This window comes from Myodes glareolus, chromosome 6 (assembly GCF_982192425.1).
Source record: "Myodes glareolus chromosome 6, mMyoGla1.1, whole genome shotgun sequence".
NCBI lineage: Eukaryota > Metazoa > Chordata > Mammalia > Rodentia > Cricetidae > Myodes > Myodes glareolus.
The window spans coordinates 10,482,762-10,498,056 of record NC_142031.1 but is presented as its reverse complement, the minus strand read 5'-3'; the positions used below and the strand labels follow the sequence as shown (position 1 = coordinate 10,498,056).

Below are 15,295 nucleotides of genomic sequence, written 5' to 3'. Positions count from 1 at the left end.
TCACCAAGGCTGGCTGGACTGGAACTGAAAGAGCATTTGATCAAACCGGATTCTCTGAATGTAGTTGACATGGGGGCTGACTGAGAAGCCATTGATAATGGCACTGGGACTTGTTTCATCTGCATGTACTGGCCTTTTGGGATCCTAGTCTGTTTGGATGCTCACCTTCCTAGACCTGGAGGGAAGGGGGAGGAACTTGAATTTCCCACAGGGCAGTAAACCCTGACTGCTCTTAGGACTGGAAAGGGAGGAGGAGAGGGAGTGGGGGGAGTGGGAGGGTATTGGGAGGAGGGGAGAAAGTGGAAATTTTTATAAATTAATAATAACAAAAAAATAAAATAAAATAAAAAAATATGGTATCTTCAACAAATGGTGCTGGCCTTACCAGATATCTACATATAGAAGAAAATAAATAGATGCATACTGATCATCCTGCACAAAACTCAAGCCCAGATTTATCAAAGACCTTAGTATAAAACCAGATACATGCCATTTTTCCCTGGCTGGGTGCAAGGGAGCATGCCTGTGTTTACTTTCGTCAGCTAAGAGCTCAGGCGAGGGCTGTGGAGCTGCCTTCCTCTTGGCAGCATGCTCCCCTAACCTGCTAGGTGGCTTGGCACCCTGTGGTAGGGTAGGGTATGTCCCAGAGCTCTGGCCCAGGACCCGTGGTCCCAAGCGTCTGTCAGTGAAAGATGCTTTGCTCTTTCTGACCTCTTTTTTCCCTTCTGACCAGCACCATGGGATTTAATATGTGTGTGGTCCAGGAACCGGAGGAGCAGTATAAAGTGATGCTTCAGGAGGTGGAGCGGTGTAAAAACAGTCACCAAGACAAGCTGGGCCTGATGGTGGCTACCGCACAGATGATGAGGAGGACCTGGGCATCTCCGTTGGAGAGATTAATGGAATGGATGTCCAGAACCAAGAGGAGGCAGTGGCCATCCTGAGCCAGGAAGAAAACATCAACATCTCCCTGCTTGTGGCCCAGCCTGAGAGCCAGCTAGCAAAATCGTGGAAAGACAGTGACAGAGATGACTTCTAGATGACATTGGGTCTGAGAATGAAGGGGACCTTTGTGTCAGGAAGCTGAAGTCACCCCCTTCCCAGCAGACTGGAAATGATGACAAGGGTGGTCCTGATGGGGGCCCAGGCTTGAGCAAGAGCCAGGAGCTGGACAGCGGGGTTGGCCGTTCTGATGAGAGTATCTGGAATGAAGAAAGCTCAGAACAGGACCTGCTGGGGAATGAGCCCCCCAGCACCACCAGCACCCCAGGATGCCAGCTCAAGTTTGGCTTGCAAGGGGAAGCCCTGCAGAGCAGGGACATCCACTTCATCATGGATTCTCTGCTGGTTGAGGGGTCAGGACTGGGAGGGGCTGACCTGCCTGGACTCACTGATGAGGAATATGAACACTAACGGGAGCTGCTGGAGATCAAGTGCCACCTGGAGAATGGTAACCAGCTAGGCTTCTTCTTCTCCCCGGCCTCCAGTGGCAACTAGGCCATGAGATGTCCATGCTGGAGGAGAAGCTTCGGCACCTAGAGTTCAAATGCCATAACGTTTTGCGGGCCCAGAAGATGCAGCAGTTGTGGGAATGCTGTATGAAGGCTTGGCTGCTAGAGGAAGTGAGTCTCTATGTCCTGGCAGCCAGTGAGCCCAAAAAGCATGAGCTGATATCTTTGAACTGCCAGAGAGATCAGACGAGGATAGCACAACACTGGGGAGAGCTGCCGGAGCACTTGGCTGCTTATGAAGCCTTTGCCCGAGATCCCCCTGAAGAGATCTGCTGCTGGCAATTCCAATTTGATCCTGACCCTTTCTGGTCCTCCTGTCACCACCCACCCCAAAGGACTCCTTCACCTGGAAGCCCTGCCAAGTTCTGATCACTCCCTCGGATCCGGAGGTGGGCCGGAGACAGTACACAGAGGAGCATGTCTGACTCAGCACCACAAAAGGTGTTACTCTGGAGCGTGTAGGCCCCGAAAGCAGTCCTTACCTTTCCAGAGCTGTGTGCAGTTGACCCCGCCACATACCCTGGAGGATCTGAGCCATGGCTCCTTGAGCTTTGCTAGTGGTCCTCAGATGGGTGGGGTGGTGGTAGCAGCTGTTGAAGTACCCCATATGGAATGGAAAGTGAAGGTGTGAAGTGGGGGAGCCTGTTATGTGGCCAAGCGGCCTGTGCAAGATTGGCTGCTGAAGGCTAGGGCCCTGACCATCTGGGAAGAGAGCAGCAGAGTGAGCACTGATGATGATGCAGTGAGTGAGATGAAGATGGGCCACTATTGGACCAAGGAAGAGAGGAAGCAGCACCTGATCTCAGAACTGGAACAATGGAAGAGGCGTGAGTTCATGATGCAGAGCAGCCTGAAGTGTCTGAGGGGGCATCACAATGGCAACAGCAAGCCTGAGTTCAACATTATTGCTCTGAGCATATAATATAATAAGACCATGAAGAAGCAAAACAAGAAGATCCTGGACGACAGTATCACCCTCCAAGAGATGCTGGCTGACAGTGCCCACTCAGCTGATGGAAAAAGTATCTACAAGCTTCTTCTCTATGTCACCAATGTCTGAGCTGCTCCAGCAAAAGCCTAGTACAGGCCTAGGGATCCTGAACCTCATCCTCCCTTAGAATCTACCGTGTGTCTATGTGTGTGCTTGCACGCTGTGCTCATGCACATGCATGTATTTGTATGTGTGCACAAGACTTTGGAAATAGAAAGAGCCCTAGAACAGACACTACTCTTCCACCACCTATTTCCTTCTCCCCAAGAGGCTATGTCAACAGCCAACAGAGGGCATACCCATAAAGACTACCTGTGTGTGCCTGCATGTTTGTGTACATACGCAGTGCTCTTGTTATGTTCTTGAAGACAGGTGAGTTCATGCATAGAGAAATGAGGTGGAGTATCTTAAGCACAAGAGAATGTCCAGCTTCTGGCTGAGCAGGGCTTCTCCCCACCCCTGGAAGCCGCAGTTACTTGTAGACAAAGGCAACCCTGAATTTTGAGGTTTTCTTATTTTCGGTGCTGGCCAATAGTTGTTTTCTTTTTTGTGGACCTGCTCTGGGGGTTGGCAGATCCTTCAGGCTACCTGATAAAAGTGGAGCCCACTGAATGCTGGCTGGAAAGGAGGTTGGGGGGAGGAAAAAAGGGAGGGTTGGTTGGGAGGGAAAGGAAGAGGATAGGGAATAATAGGAAACAACTGTCCTGGTGGTCTCTACTCTGAGGAATAGCAGGGAGGATCTGAGTTGGCTTTCAGGGAGCACCCATGGGCCCACCTCTTTCCCAGTGAGTGAGATTGAAATCACAGGAATTGTGGGCACAGTATCCATCCAAAAAGAATTTGTTGACACATGGCTTATGCCACCTGGAGCAGAGACACTTTTAGTGACATGAGCAAGGAGCTTAGATGTTCAGGGTTTTGTGAAGCCAAACCCAATGGGCAGCAGGGTAGACCTCACCTAGAGATCTGGTAGGAGTTGGGAGGCCTGGACCCAGTGAGAAAGGAAGATGGGCTTGGTGAGAGATGCCTAGACTCTCTTTCAGTGATGCAACTTTCAAAATGTGCCACTTGTATGGTTTCTCAGTCTTGGAGAAGCTCACACAGGGAGGCTACAGGAAATCCCTGTTCCCCACCTACATTCCAAGAATAAAGCAAGCTGCCTGTTTATTACGTTGAATAAAAAAACCCAGATACACTTATCATAGTAGTATAAAAGTGGAAAAGATTCTCAAAATCATTGGACTGGGAGAAAAATTTCTGAAAAGAATATTGGAAGTGTACAGACTAAGACTGACAATTAATAAATAGAGACTCACAATATGGAAAAGCTGCAATAAGGCAGACTAAAGAATGAGAAATTGTTTTTCCCAACTGCAAATGTGACAGAGGAAAAATATCCAAAACAATATGAAGAAACCAAGAGACTATGTATCAAGAAACAAATAATACAATTATAAAATTTGGCCAAGAAATAAACTTAGAATCCTCTAAAGGAAAATTTCAAATGACTGAGAAACACTTAATGAGATGTCCTATTTCCTTGTCTCACTCTATAATTTTCTCTGTGTGCTGGTTGTCTCTTGGAGACCTGCACTTTTCTAAAGGGAAATAGGAGCATTACCTCTATTACTTGGGAGAAAGTGTAGTGATGGAGCATTTGAGTCTTTAATCTCAGCACTCAATGGCTGACAATGTCACACATTCACTCTGATATCAATTAAAGGATTATGAGTTTATTTCAAACCTTATTGTATATTAGAGAAAGAAAAAGTATTGACTTGGCAGTAATGTCCAATAGCCAGGAGTTGAACTTAATTGGTTGAGTAGAAGTTTACAAGAGAAGTTTACAAGGTACATAAAAGTAGTGTATATGTCACTTCTAGGCATCCTTATTAGAAGAAACAGTGAAAGTCACTAGTTCATGAATACATCTCTCAATGCATCATAACAGGTGGTTTTGAACCAAAACTACAGCTGTCACTTTTAACTTCAGAAACGGTACTTCAGTAAGATGTTTTCTTATTTAACTTTTGAATAGAATTTCTCTCTGGTCTTAACAAAATTATGTAGCACTTGGGGATAAAGATACAGCCCAGCAAGCCTGCACTGGAGGCCAAGATGGAGAAGACCTCCACAGCCACCATGACCTTGCCCTTGGTGCTATGGTAGACAGGAAGAAAGGTGACCCAGACACTGCAGAACACCAGCATGCTGAATGTCAAAAACTTGGCTTCATTGAATGTGTCAGGGAGATTCCTGGCCAAAAAAGCCACAATGAAGCTCCCTAATGCAAGGGAGCCATGGTATCCCAAGACACAGTAGAATGCAGTAATTGAGCCCTTGTCACACACAACAATTATGTGGCCATGGTAATTCTTGTCATCGAGGTCAATTGATGGAGGAGCAACTCCCAGCCAAATTGCACAGAGGATAATTTGGATGAGGGTGCAGATGGCAATGATGAAGTTGGGTGCCCCTGAAATCAGATAGTATCTCATCCTTCTTCCAGGTGTTGTGACTTTGAAAGCCATAAGGACAGTAACTGTTTTGGCCAACACAGTGGAAACAGCCACAGTGAATACCACTCCAAATGTGATTTGCTGCAGGATGCACATAGCTGTGTTTGGATAGCCAATAAAAAGAAAGGGACAAAGAAAACAAAAAATGAGTGAGACGAGCAAGGTGTAGCTGAGATTCCGGTTATTGGCCTTCACAAGTGGTGTGTCATGGTTCTTCATGAAGACCCCAAGAACCACAGATGTGAGTGCAGAGAAGCCCAATGCTATCAAGGTCAGAGCCATCCCCAAGGGGTCTTCATAGCTCAAAAAGCTCACAGTTTTGTCAATGCAATGGATCTGTTCTGCATTGGCATACTGGTCCTCTGGACACTTTACACACTGATCCACATCTGATGGAGAAAAAGGGTATGATTAGTGCAGCTTGAGAATTTTCTTGACTGGAAATTTTAAATATGCTTGTTGAGAAACATTGCAATGACTGCACCTTTCCCCAGGAGGTAGTTGAAAGATATTGCTGCGTTGGAATGCTTCCATTCCATAGTATGCATTCATTGCTCTTAGTGGAATGAAACCAGACAACCATTATATTGTCTAATAAATGCTTGTTAATGATGTCATATTTTATGTTTCAAGGAAAGCACAGACATTTCTAGAAGAAATTTAGGAGATAGAGGATGTGGGAGAAGAGAAAGGAACAAAGGAGAGGAGCACGGGATATTTGTGCAATTGTGCAGGGAGGGTTGAGATCTTCCTATTGACAGAATAGAAACAGACACAAAGTGTATTAAAATGGCAATTTATAAATGTAAAAGGGTTACCCCATTTTATGATGAAGTGTTTAATTTTATTATTAGTTAAACTGGGATGGTCACAAGGTAATTTTTGCTAGTTTGACTTCATTCATTGATAGCTGGACAATGATAATCCATCTCAGGAGAGCGATGTGACTGAATAAGGCAATGGAACTCAGTGGCTAGCTTTAGCAATGTCATGGTCTTAGGTCTTATACTGCTTTGAAGAGAAATGATAGCCATGGCAACTTTTCAATGCAAATCATCTAATTGAGTATCTTATAACTAAGATGTTCAATTCATTATCATTATGGTGGGATGTGGTTGAATGCAGTTGTACCTGGTGCTCTAGAAGGAGATTTGAATTCATATTTTTTGAACCATAGTCAACAGGAAGTAAACAGATACTGCATGTGGTTTGAATATATGAGACCTCAAACTCTCTCCACATGGGCCTTCTTCAGGCAACAAGATGACACCATTTCCAACAAGGCCAATTCTCCTAAGAAGACCACTCCCCATGAACTTATGGTGGCAAATTATAGTCAAGACACCTTAGTAATCTAATGGTTTATATCAAGGCAAGAGAAGGACAGGGTTTGCTAGGAACATGTTTGCCACGCTTGGACTGGCTAGAGTCCCTTCAGAATCCTTAAGTTTTATGTGTGTACAAGTAACCTACTAAAAGAGCTCATGAATATGGGGGTAATATAGTTTTTATGGGGTAAGTTAGAGGGGAAAATTAGGAATGAAAGCTAGATAAAGATAATTTTGATGTTTGAAAATGTAAAGCAATTAATTAAATATGCCTTGGTTTTGTCATCATTGACAGTATTGTTGTTGCTCCCCTGAGTATTATTCAACGAAGCAGAAACCTGGCAGTCCTCAAGACCTGACAAGCAGGTGAGAGACCTGCCTCCAGGCTACATCACCACTCCTGCCACACACTGAGTCCTTTCCCTCCAAGACACACTTCATTACCAAACCCTAAGCACCTGACCATCCTCCCCATATGCAGGCATTTCTCTTAATGCCAGTGGTCTGCTGTGGGACAATAGTGTCGTACCCTGTAAAGACTCGTGTCTTCTATTGGTTTAATAAAATGTTGATTGGCCAATCGCCAGACAGGAAGTATAAGCAGGGTGACCAAAATAGGAGAATTCTGGCAGGAGGATATGCTCAGTCTGTAGTCATCACCCAGCAGAGGGTGCACAGGGAGAATATCTCACTTATAAATGGTAAGAAGCCATGTGGCTAACACAAATAAGAAGTATGGGTTAATATAATTTGGAAGAATTAGCTAATAAGACATTCTGAGTTATTAGGCTAATCAGTTTATAATTCAGGTATATTTCTGTGTGCCTCTTTGGGACCGAACAGCTGTGGGATCAGGCATGACACAAAACCTATGTCAACAACAGTCTACATCAACCTATTTGCAAACCACACCCATCAAAAATAAACAGGTAAGTGACCAGTCTCCAAGTTGGACCATCTCAAAATTCAGAGCCTAATTAAAACTCCAGGCATATATCATGCTTCTCCAAATCCCATTCCAGCACCAGCAAGGCACCTTGGCAATGCTCTAACCACTGGTGGAACTCCACTGCTTTGGTGCCTCCCTACCAGTTGAAAAGCAGATGAGAGACCAGACCCCAGGCTGCACCAAAACTACTGCTACACATTAGATTCTGTCCTTCCAAGACCCACTCCACCACAAAACCCCACATCCCTGAACATCCTCCTTGTGGTCAGCCCTCCTCTGCAAGGCCAGAACATTATATAGGCACAGCTAAAAGCCATATCATTTGGAAAAAACATCAGCAAGATAGCTGGACCCTGTCCCTAACACTGGTGGAGTTTCACTGCTGTGGTGCAGTCCCCATCAGTTGACAAGCAGGTATTTGAACATCTCCTCAATGGCCAGTAGTGTCCTGTATATCTAGAAGACAATAGAGAATCAAATGCAAACCACAGCATCTGGAAGAAGAGTCAGAGACACAAACTATACCAGTTAGAAGCACAGACTATTTAGGCACAGACATAACCCACACATGTTGGAAGAAGAGATGAGCAAATGCCAGAACAAGAATTCATTCAACAACTAAAAAAGCAATATTGGATCACTGGTGATCCTACAACATTAAGACCTGAAAATGTCAGTACAGCTGAAACACTAGAAAACAGCCTTAATATAACACTATGAAGTTGATAAAGGCTCTCAAAGAGAAAATGAAAATTCCCTTTAGAATTTGAAGAAAAGACAAACAAAAAATTAGGAGAAGTCAATAAATTCTAAAAGAGACAAAAATAAAGAAAAAAGCAAATAAACAGGTGAAGGAAACCATTCAAGACTTTAAAATTGAAATAGAAACAATAAAGAAAATACAGAGAAAGGGAATTCAGGAAATGGAAAATCTGGATAAGTGAACAGAAACTACTGATTTAATAATCACCTACAGCATACAAGGAATAGAAGAGAATCACAGACTTAAAGACCCAATAGAAGAAATGGATTCAGAAGTCAAAGAAAATGTAAAATCCAATAAATTCCTAACACAAAATATCCAGGAAATCAGAGACAACATGAAAAGATCAGCCCTAAGAAGAAGGAGAAGAATCACAGCTCAAAGACAGAGAAACATATTCATAGAAATATGGAGAATAAAATTATAGGAGAAAACATTCCCAAACTAAACATGGGCATGACCATAAAAGTACAAGAAGCTTACAGAACATGAAATGAACTAGACCAAGAAAGTCCCCTAACCACATAATAACCAAACAGTACACAAAATAAAGAAGGAATTTTAAACAATGGAAATAAAAAAGGCCAAGAAATATATGAATACAGATCAATCAGAATTACACCTGACTTCTCAATAGAAGCCCTAAAAGCCAGAGGTCCTAAACAGATGTTTAATGGAAATTAATAGACCACAAATTCCAGCCCAAACAGTTAAACCCAGGAAAAATTTCAATCTCCAAAGATGAAGAAAGCAAGATATTTCTTAAGAAAACCAGATTTAAATAATACCTATTTACAACTCCAACACTTCAGAAAGTGCTAGAAGAGAAACTCCAACCCATGAAAGTTAGCTACAAGAAAACACAGGCAATATATATCTCACAATTAATAAAGCTCAAAGAAGGGAAATACACACTCTACCTCCACTACTGCCACCACCAAAGCCAAAATAAAGCAAGAATTAATAAGCACTGGTCATCAACATCTTTTAATATCAATGGACTCAAATTGACAATAAAAAGAAACAGGCTAAGAGAACGGATTTAAAAGTAGGATCCATCCTTTTGCTCCATTCATGAAACACACCTAAACTCCAAAGATAGACATTACCTTGATGTAAAGGGTTAGGGAAAGTTTTTCCAATTAAATGGATGTGAGAAGCAAGCTGATATAAATATCCTAATATCTAACAAAATAGAATTCAAACTAAAATTAATCAAAAGATATGAAGAAGAACATTTCATATTTAATCACAGGAAAAATCTATCATGATGAAGTGTCAAATCTGAACATCTATCCCCTAAATACTAGGGCACAGATATTTGAAAAAGAAACATTCTTAAATCTTAAATCACACATCACATCCCACATGTTAATATTAGAAGACCTAAACACCCCATTCTCACCAATGGACTGTCACACAGAATCTTAACAGGGAAAGAAGGGAACTAACAGATGTTTTGACTCTAAATAACTTAGTAAACTACTATGAAATATTTCACCAAAACACAAAAGAATATCCTTCTCAGAACCCCATGAAATCTTTTCTAAAATTTACACATTGTTGGTTGTGATAAAATCTCAACAGCTACAAAGAAAGTGGAATAAACCTTGTATTATATCATACCACTGTGGGGTAAAGTGAGAATTCAACAGACACACAAACTGAAAAATATATGTAGACACATGGAAATTGAACTACTCTCAACTGAACCACTGCTGGGTCAAGGAAGAAATAAAAAAGTTAAAGACTTTCTAGAATTCAATGAAAATGAATCCACAACATACTCAAACTTATGGAACACTAAGAATGCAGTGCTAAGAGGAAACCTCAGAGCACTTAGTGGCTACATAAAAACTTAAAATAATCCTACACTATTAAATTAATAGTACACCTGAAAATTATAAAACAAAATGAAGCAAACTCAAGCAGAAGGAGTAGATGACAGAAAATAATCAAATGTGGGGCTGAAATCAATAAAATTGAAACAAAGAGAACCATATAAAGAATCCATGAAACAAAGAGTATTTTCTTTGAGAAAATCCACAAGATAGACAAACCCTAATCCATACCAACCAAAAGGTAGAGATAGAATATCTACATTAACAAAGTCAGAAATGAAAATGGAGAATCATTAGATTATACTTCAAAAACCTTTATTGCAAAATAAAGGAAAATCTAAAAGAAATAAAAAACCTTAGTTGATAGGTACCACATACCAAAATTAAATCAAGACCGTAAGAAAATAGCAACAGACATTATAAATCTCCCATAACAAAACACCCCAAGGACAGATGATTTCTATGCACAATTCTTTAAGAAACTCACCAAAGAGCTAATACAAATATTCTTTAAATTGTTATGCACAATACAAACAGAAGGACTTTTGCAAATTCTTTTTTTTTTGCCATAGTTACCCTCATAACCAACCAAAGAAAGAGGCAACAAAGATATTAAATTAGAGATCATGCTTCCTTGTCAATACTGATGCAAAAATACTTAAAAAATTACTGGCAAAATGAGTCCAAGAACACGCAAAAACTCATCCACTGTGATCAAGTAGCCTTCATTCCAGAGATGTAGAGGTGGTTCAACATATGAAACTCTGAGTCGAGCAGTGGTGGTGCACGCCTTTAATCCCAGCACTTGGGAAGCAGAGACAGGCAGATCTTTGTGAGTTTGAGACCAGCCTGGTCTACAAGAGCTAGTTCCAGGACAGGCTCCTAAGCCACAGAGAAACCCTGTCTCAAAAAACCCAAAAAAAAATCCATATGAAAATTTGTCAAAGTAATCTACCATACAAACAGATGTAAAGAAAAAAACCACATTATCACCTCGTTAGATACTAAAAAAGCCCTGTGATGAAATTCAATACTCTGTCATGATACATGATCTGGAGAGATCAGGTGTAGATATGTTTCTGTCCTTCCTGGTTCCACAGGGATTTAAAACACACAGAGGCTTATATGAATATAAATTGGTTGGCGTAGTAACTCATGTTTATTATTAAGTGGCTCTTACAACTTAAATTAATCCATAATTCTTGTCTATGTTTATCCATGTGGCTTGGTGCCTCACTCAGTGAGGCATTCTCATCTTGCTTCTTCCGCTTGTGACTGGTAACGAGAGACTGAGCCTTTCCTCTTCCCAGAATTCTCCTTGTCTAGTAGGCCTGCCTATATATACAGCCTGGCTACTGGTCAATCAGTATTTTATTAAACCAATGCAAATAGCAAATCTTTACAAGGAACATGAGCACACAACAATCAGGGATACAAGGAACATACCTAAATATTAAAAATGCATTAAAATGAAGCTAAAGCCAACATCAAATTAAAAGAAGAGAATCTCAAAGTGATATCACCAAAATAAGGAACAAGACAATACTCTCCACTCTTTCTACATCTCTTCAATATAATCCTTGAGGTTCTAGCTATGGCAATAAGACAAGACAAGGAGATCAAAGGGATAAAAATTGGAAAGGAAGAAATCAAATTTTTCTATTTGAAGATGATATGTTGGTATACACAAGTGACCACAAAAAATTCTTATCATGGAATTCCTCCATCTGATGAGGCCTTAAGTAATATGACTGAATGCAAGGCTAACTAAAAAAAAATTAGTAGTCTCTCTTTATACAAATGGTAAGTGGGCTGATAAATGAACAGAGAAGACAGACCCTTTACAATAGCCACAAAGAATATAAAGTATCTGGGGGCAGAAAGAGAAAAAAATTGAAAGATCTCCCATGTTAATGGATTGGTTGGATTAACATAGTTATATTGGAAATTTTAGAAAGAGGAATCTATAGAATCAATTCAATCTCCATCAAAATTCCCAACAAAATTCTTCACAGATTTTAGAAAAACAATACTAGAATTCATATGGAACAACAGACCCAGGAAAGCTAAAGGAGCTTCTGGAGGTGTGACCATCCCTGATTTCAAAATCTACTTTAGAAATATAGTATCAACTATTTGATATTAGCATAAAAACAGAAATGTGGATAAATGGAATTGAATCAAAAACCATCCCTGATTTCAAAATCTACTTTAGAAATATAGTATCAACTATTTGATATTAGCATAAAAACAGAAATGTGGATAAATGGAATTGAATCAAAAACCATGACATGAATCTACACACCCATAAATACCTGATTTTTGACAAAGAAGCCTAAATCATACAGCATAATAGAAAGCATCATCAATAAGTATCACTGCTATAACTAGATTTTGACACATAGAAAAATGTAAATAGATATGTATCTATTTCACTGTAGAAAACTCAAGTCCAGGTCAATCAAAGACCTCAGCATTAATTCAATTACACTGAAGCTGATAGAAGAGAAAGTGGGATGTAGCCTTGAACACGTGGCACAGGACACTATTTCTTTTTATAACACTAGTAGCACAGACATTGAGATCACCAATTAACAAATGGGACCTCTTGAAACTGAAAAGCTTCTGTAAGCTAAGGATACTTACTATCAATAAGACAAAATTGCAGTGTACAGAATAGGAAAGATCTTTACCAACCCCACATGAAACAGAAGGATAACCTATAAAATATATAAATAGTCAAGAAGCTAAACTTCAAAAGACCAAATAATCTCTTTTAAAAGTAGAATGCAGACACAAAGAGAGGATTTTCAGCAGAAAAATCTTAAATGCAGGAGATACATTTAAGGGATTTTTCAACCTTCTATGGTGATGTGGGATTTTTTTCTCTATTTGTTGTGAATACATTTTATTACCATTGGTTAATAAAAAGGCTGCTTGGGCCTGTGACAGTGCAGAATAGATCAAGGAGTAAATTCCAAGCAGAGATAGAGAAGAAAAGAAGACAGAGTCATAGAGACACCATGTATCTGCTGAAGGAGGCAGATGTCCAAGAACTTTACCAGTAAAATCATGAAACTCGTGGTAAAATATAAAATAGTAGAAATGGGTTAATTTAAGATGGAAGTGTTAGCTAGAAATATGCCTAAGCTATGGGCCAAATGGTATTGCAAATAATACAGTTTCTGTGTGACTATTTCTGTTCTTAGCATCCAGGAAATGAATGAGCAGTCTCCTTCTACAGATTGACGCCCAACATTAGGCTGACTACATTCATATAAAACATGAGCATGCTTTTGAAAGGAGTTCTAGACACAAAATATAAAACGGATTCTTCTAGTCACATTTTTTTAGATGAGCTCTGTTTGTTTCCAGCAGGCAGTAGCACCGTGGTTACTCTAAGAGAGATCTCCCTGACTCAGCAGTTGCAGGGAAGCCTCCATGGCTTCTTTAGAAGTAGGCTTCCTCTTTCACCAGTACAAGCGGCTGTGACTCTTTTGGGAGTTCCAGCTATGGAACATTTAAATGAGGTTTGTGATCAGACTGCTACTTGCTTAATGGCAACATCGACCCTTTGTATGCCTGAAAATAGGGCTATGAGTCATGCTAAACAGACCTCCACCATGGTGGACTGGGAAGAGTTAAAGGCAAAACATCCTTATTCATTGGCATGCTACATAGCATTTTATAATGTGATCCATCAGGATATTATTACAGTTATGCAATAAAGACAAATCCAGAAAACAAAACACCTCTAAATATGTGAAATCATTGGATAAGTGTATGTAGGCAAGAAAGAGGGAGAGCGAGAGAGAGAGAGAGAGAGAGAGAGAGAGAGAGAGAGAGGAAAGAGTATAGACGATTATAATATATAAGAGTACAGTCATAGATCAAAGGAGTAAGGATAATAAAATAAATAGTAAACTTCTGGAAAAAAGTAATAATGTAAGAAAAATAAGGCACATAAAAATGGAATATACACAGAGAGTACAGATTATGCATATTATTGTATTTTATTTGAATTTTTGATTGTGAATGAGCTAAGTACAGAGACATTTCATTGTATGAGCTGCTATGCCAAGCTAACATATATATTTTAAAGATATTTTGGCTTCAAAATTTTGGTCTAAAGATATATTGCTTTGGAAAAGAGGTTCTGTTTTTGTTTTCACAGAGGATGAGAACCTGTGGAGTCCTTCCAGAATAATGTGGTTTGATGGACCCAGACATTCTCATAGGTCTCCATAAACCATCAAAATTACTTTGCCAAACAAAAAGCAGGCAGGATGAAATTTGGAGAAAACCACACCCTAATTCCCTAAATATTTGTTTACATTTAAAGGGGATATGATATCGAGATGAATACTTTGCATTGGTATGGATCTTGCTTTATTGATACAAATTTAAGGTAAATTTTATTATATTTATTTCTGCTCTTGTTTAGAGTATCATATTTGTGCAGCTTATTTAAAAATGAAATATATAATTTAAAATATACCTTAATATGAGACTTTTTGTCTCCTGGGTCCTGGGAAGACCAGCTAGCCCTGTTGCAGTGCTGAGGAGTTCTTCCCAGAGAGGTGAGTGGGTGCTCGCCTGGACAGCCTGCCTGTCCAGGAAGAGAGCACAGCCCCCCCCCCAGCTTCTGCAACAGGGTCTTCGGTGTTCCAAGGGACCTCTCCCTCCCCCAACTGCTGCAGGCCCTTTGCCTCCTGGGTCCTAGGAAGACCAGCTAGCCCTGTTGCACAGCTGAGGAGCTCTTCCCAGAGAGGGCTGAGGAGCTCTATCCAGAGAGTGCTGTGAAGTCCTACCCAGGGAGTGCTGAGGAGTTATATCCAGAAAGTGCTGAGGATTTTCATCCAGAGTGGACGAGATGGGCAGGCGCCAATGCAAGAATTCCTCCAACAAGCTGAAAGGCAACATGACATCTCCAGAATCCAGGGAGCTCGAAACTAGAAGAATTGAACACCCTACTCCAGAAGAAATAGAAGAAATCGACTCTAAGCGCTTCTTTATGAAAATAATAGAGGAACTTAAACAGGAGGTGAAAATCTGCCGTAAAGAAATGGAAGATAAGTATAACAAAAAAATTGAGGAATGAATAAGAAATGGAAGAGAAATATACCAAAAAGTTTGAAGAAATGAGTAAATCCGTAAATGAAATTCTGGGAAACCAAGAAAAAACAATCAAACAGGTAATAGAAACAGTTCAAGATTTGAAAACTGAAATGGAGTCAATGAAGAAATCACAAACCGAGGGCCGGCTGGCTATGGAAAATCTAGGTAAACGAACAGAGACTTCAGAAACAAGCATAACCAATAGAATACAAGAGATAGAAGAGAGAATCTCAGACTCTGAGGACACCATAGAGAAATTAAACACTCTGACAAAA

At 40.3% G+C, this 15,295-nt stretch overlaps 1 protein-coding gene and 1 pseudogene across 1 annotated transcript in view; one reads left to right on the top strand and one right to left on the bottom strand.

The window, feature by feature from the left end:
• Positions 1-737: 737 nt before the first annotated feature.
• LOC148121621 (PDZ domain-containing protein 4 pseudogene) lies at positions 738-2,571 on the top strand (annotated as a pseudogene).
• A 1,934-nt stretch (positions 2,572-4,505) lies between these two features.
• The window catches only part of LOC148121620 (vomeronasal type-2 receptor 116-like), a 31,495-nt gene continuing 20,705 nt past the window's right edge, over positions 4,506-15,295 (bottom strand). The window contains exon 6 of the mRNA XM_087906751.1: positions 4,506-5,410. Coding sequence (XP_087762877.1) covers positions 4,506-5,410 — 905 coding nt within the window. The remainder of the gene's footprint in view (positions 5,411-15,295) is intronic.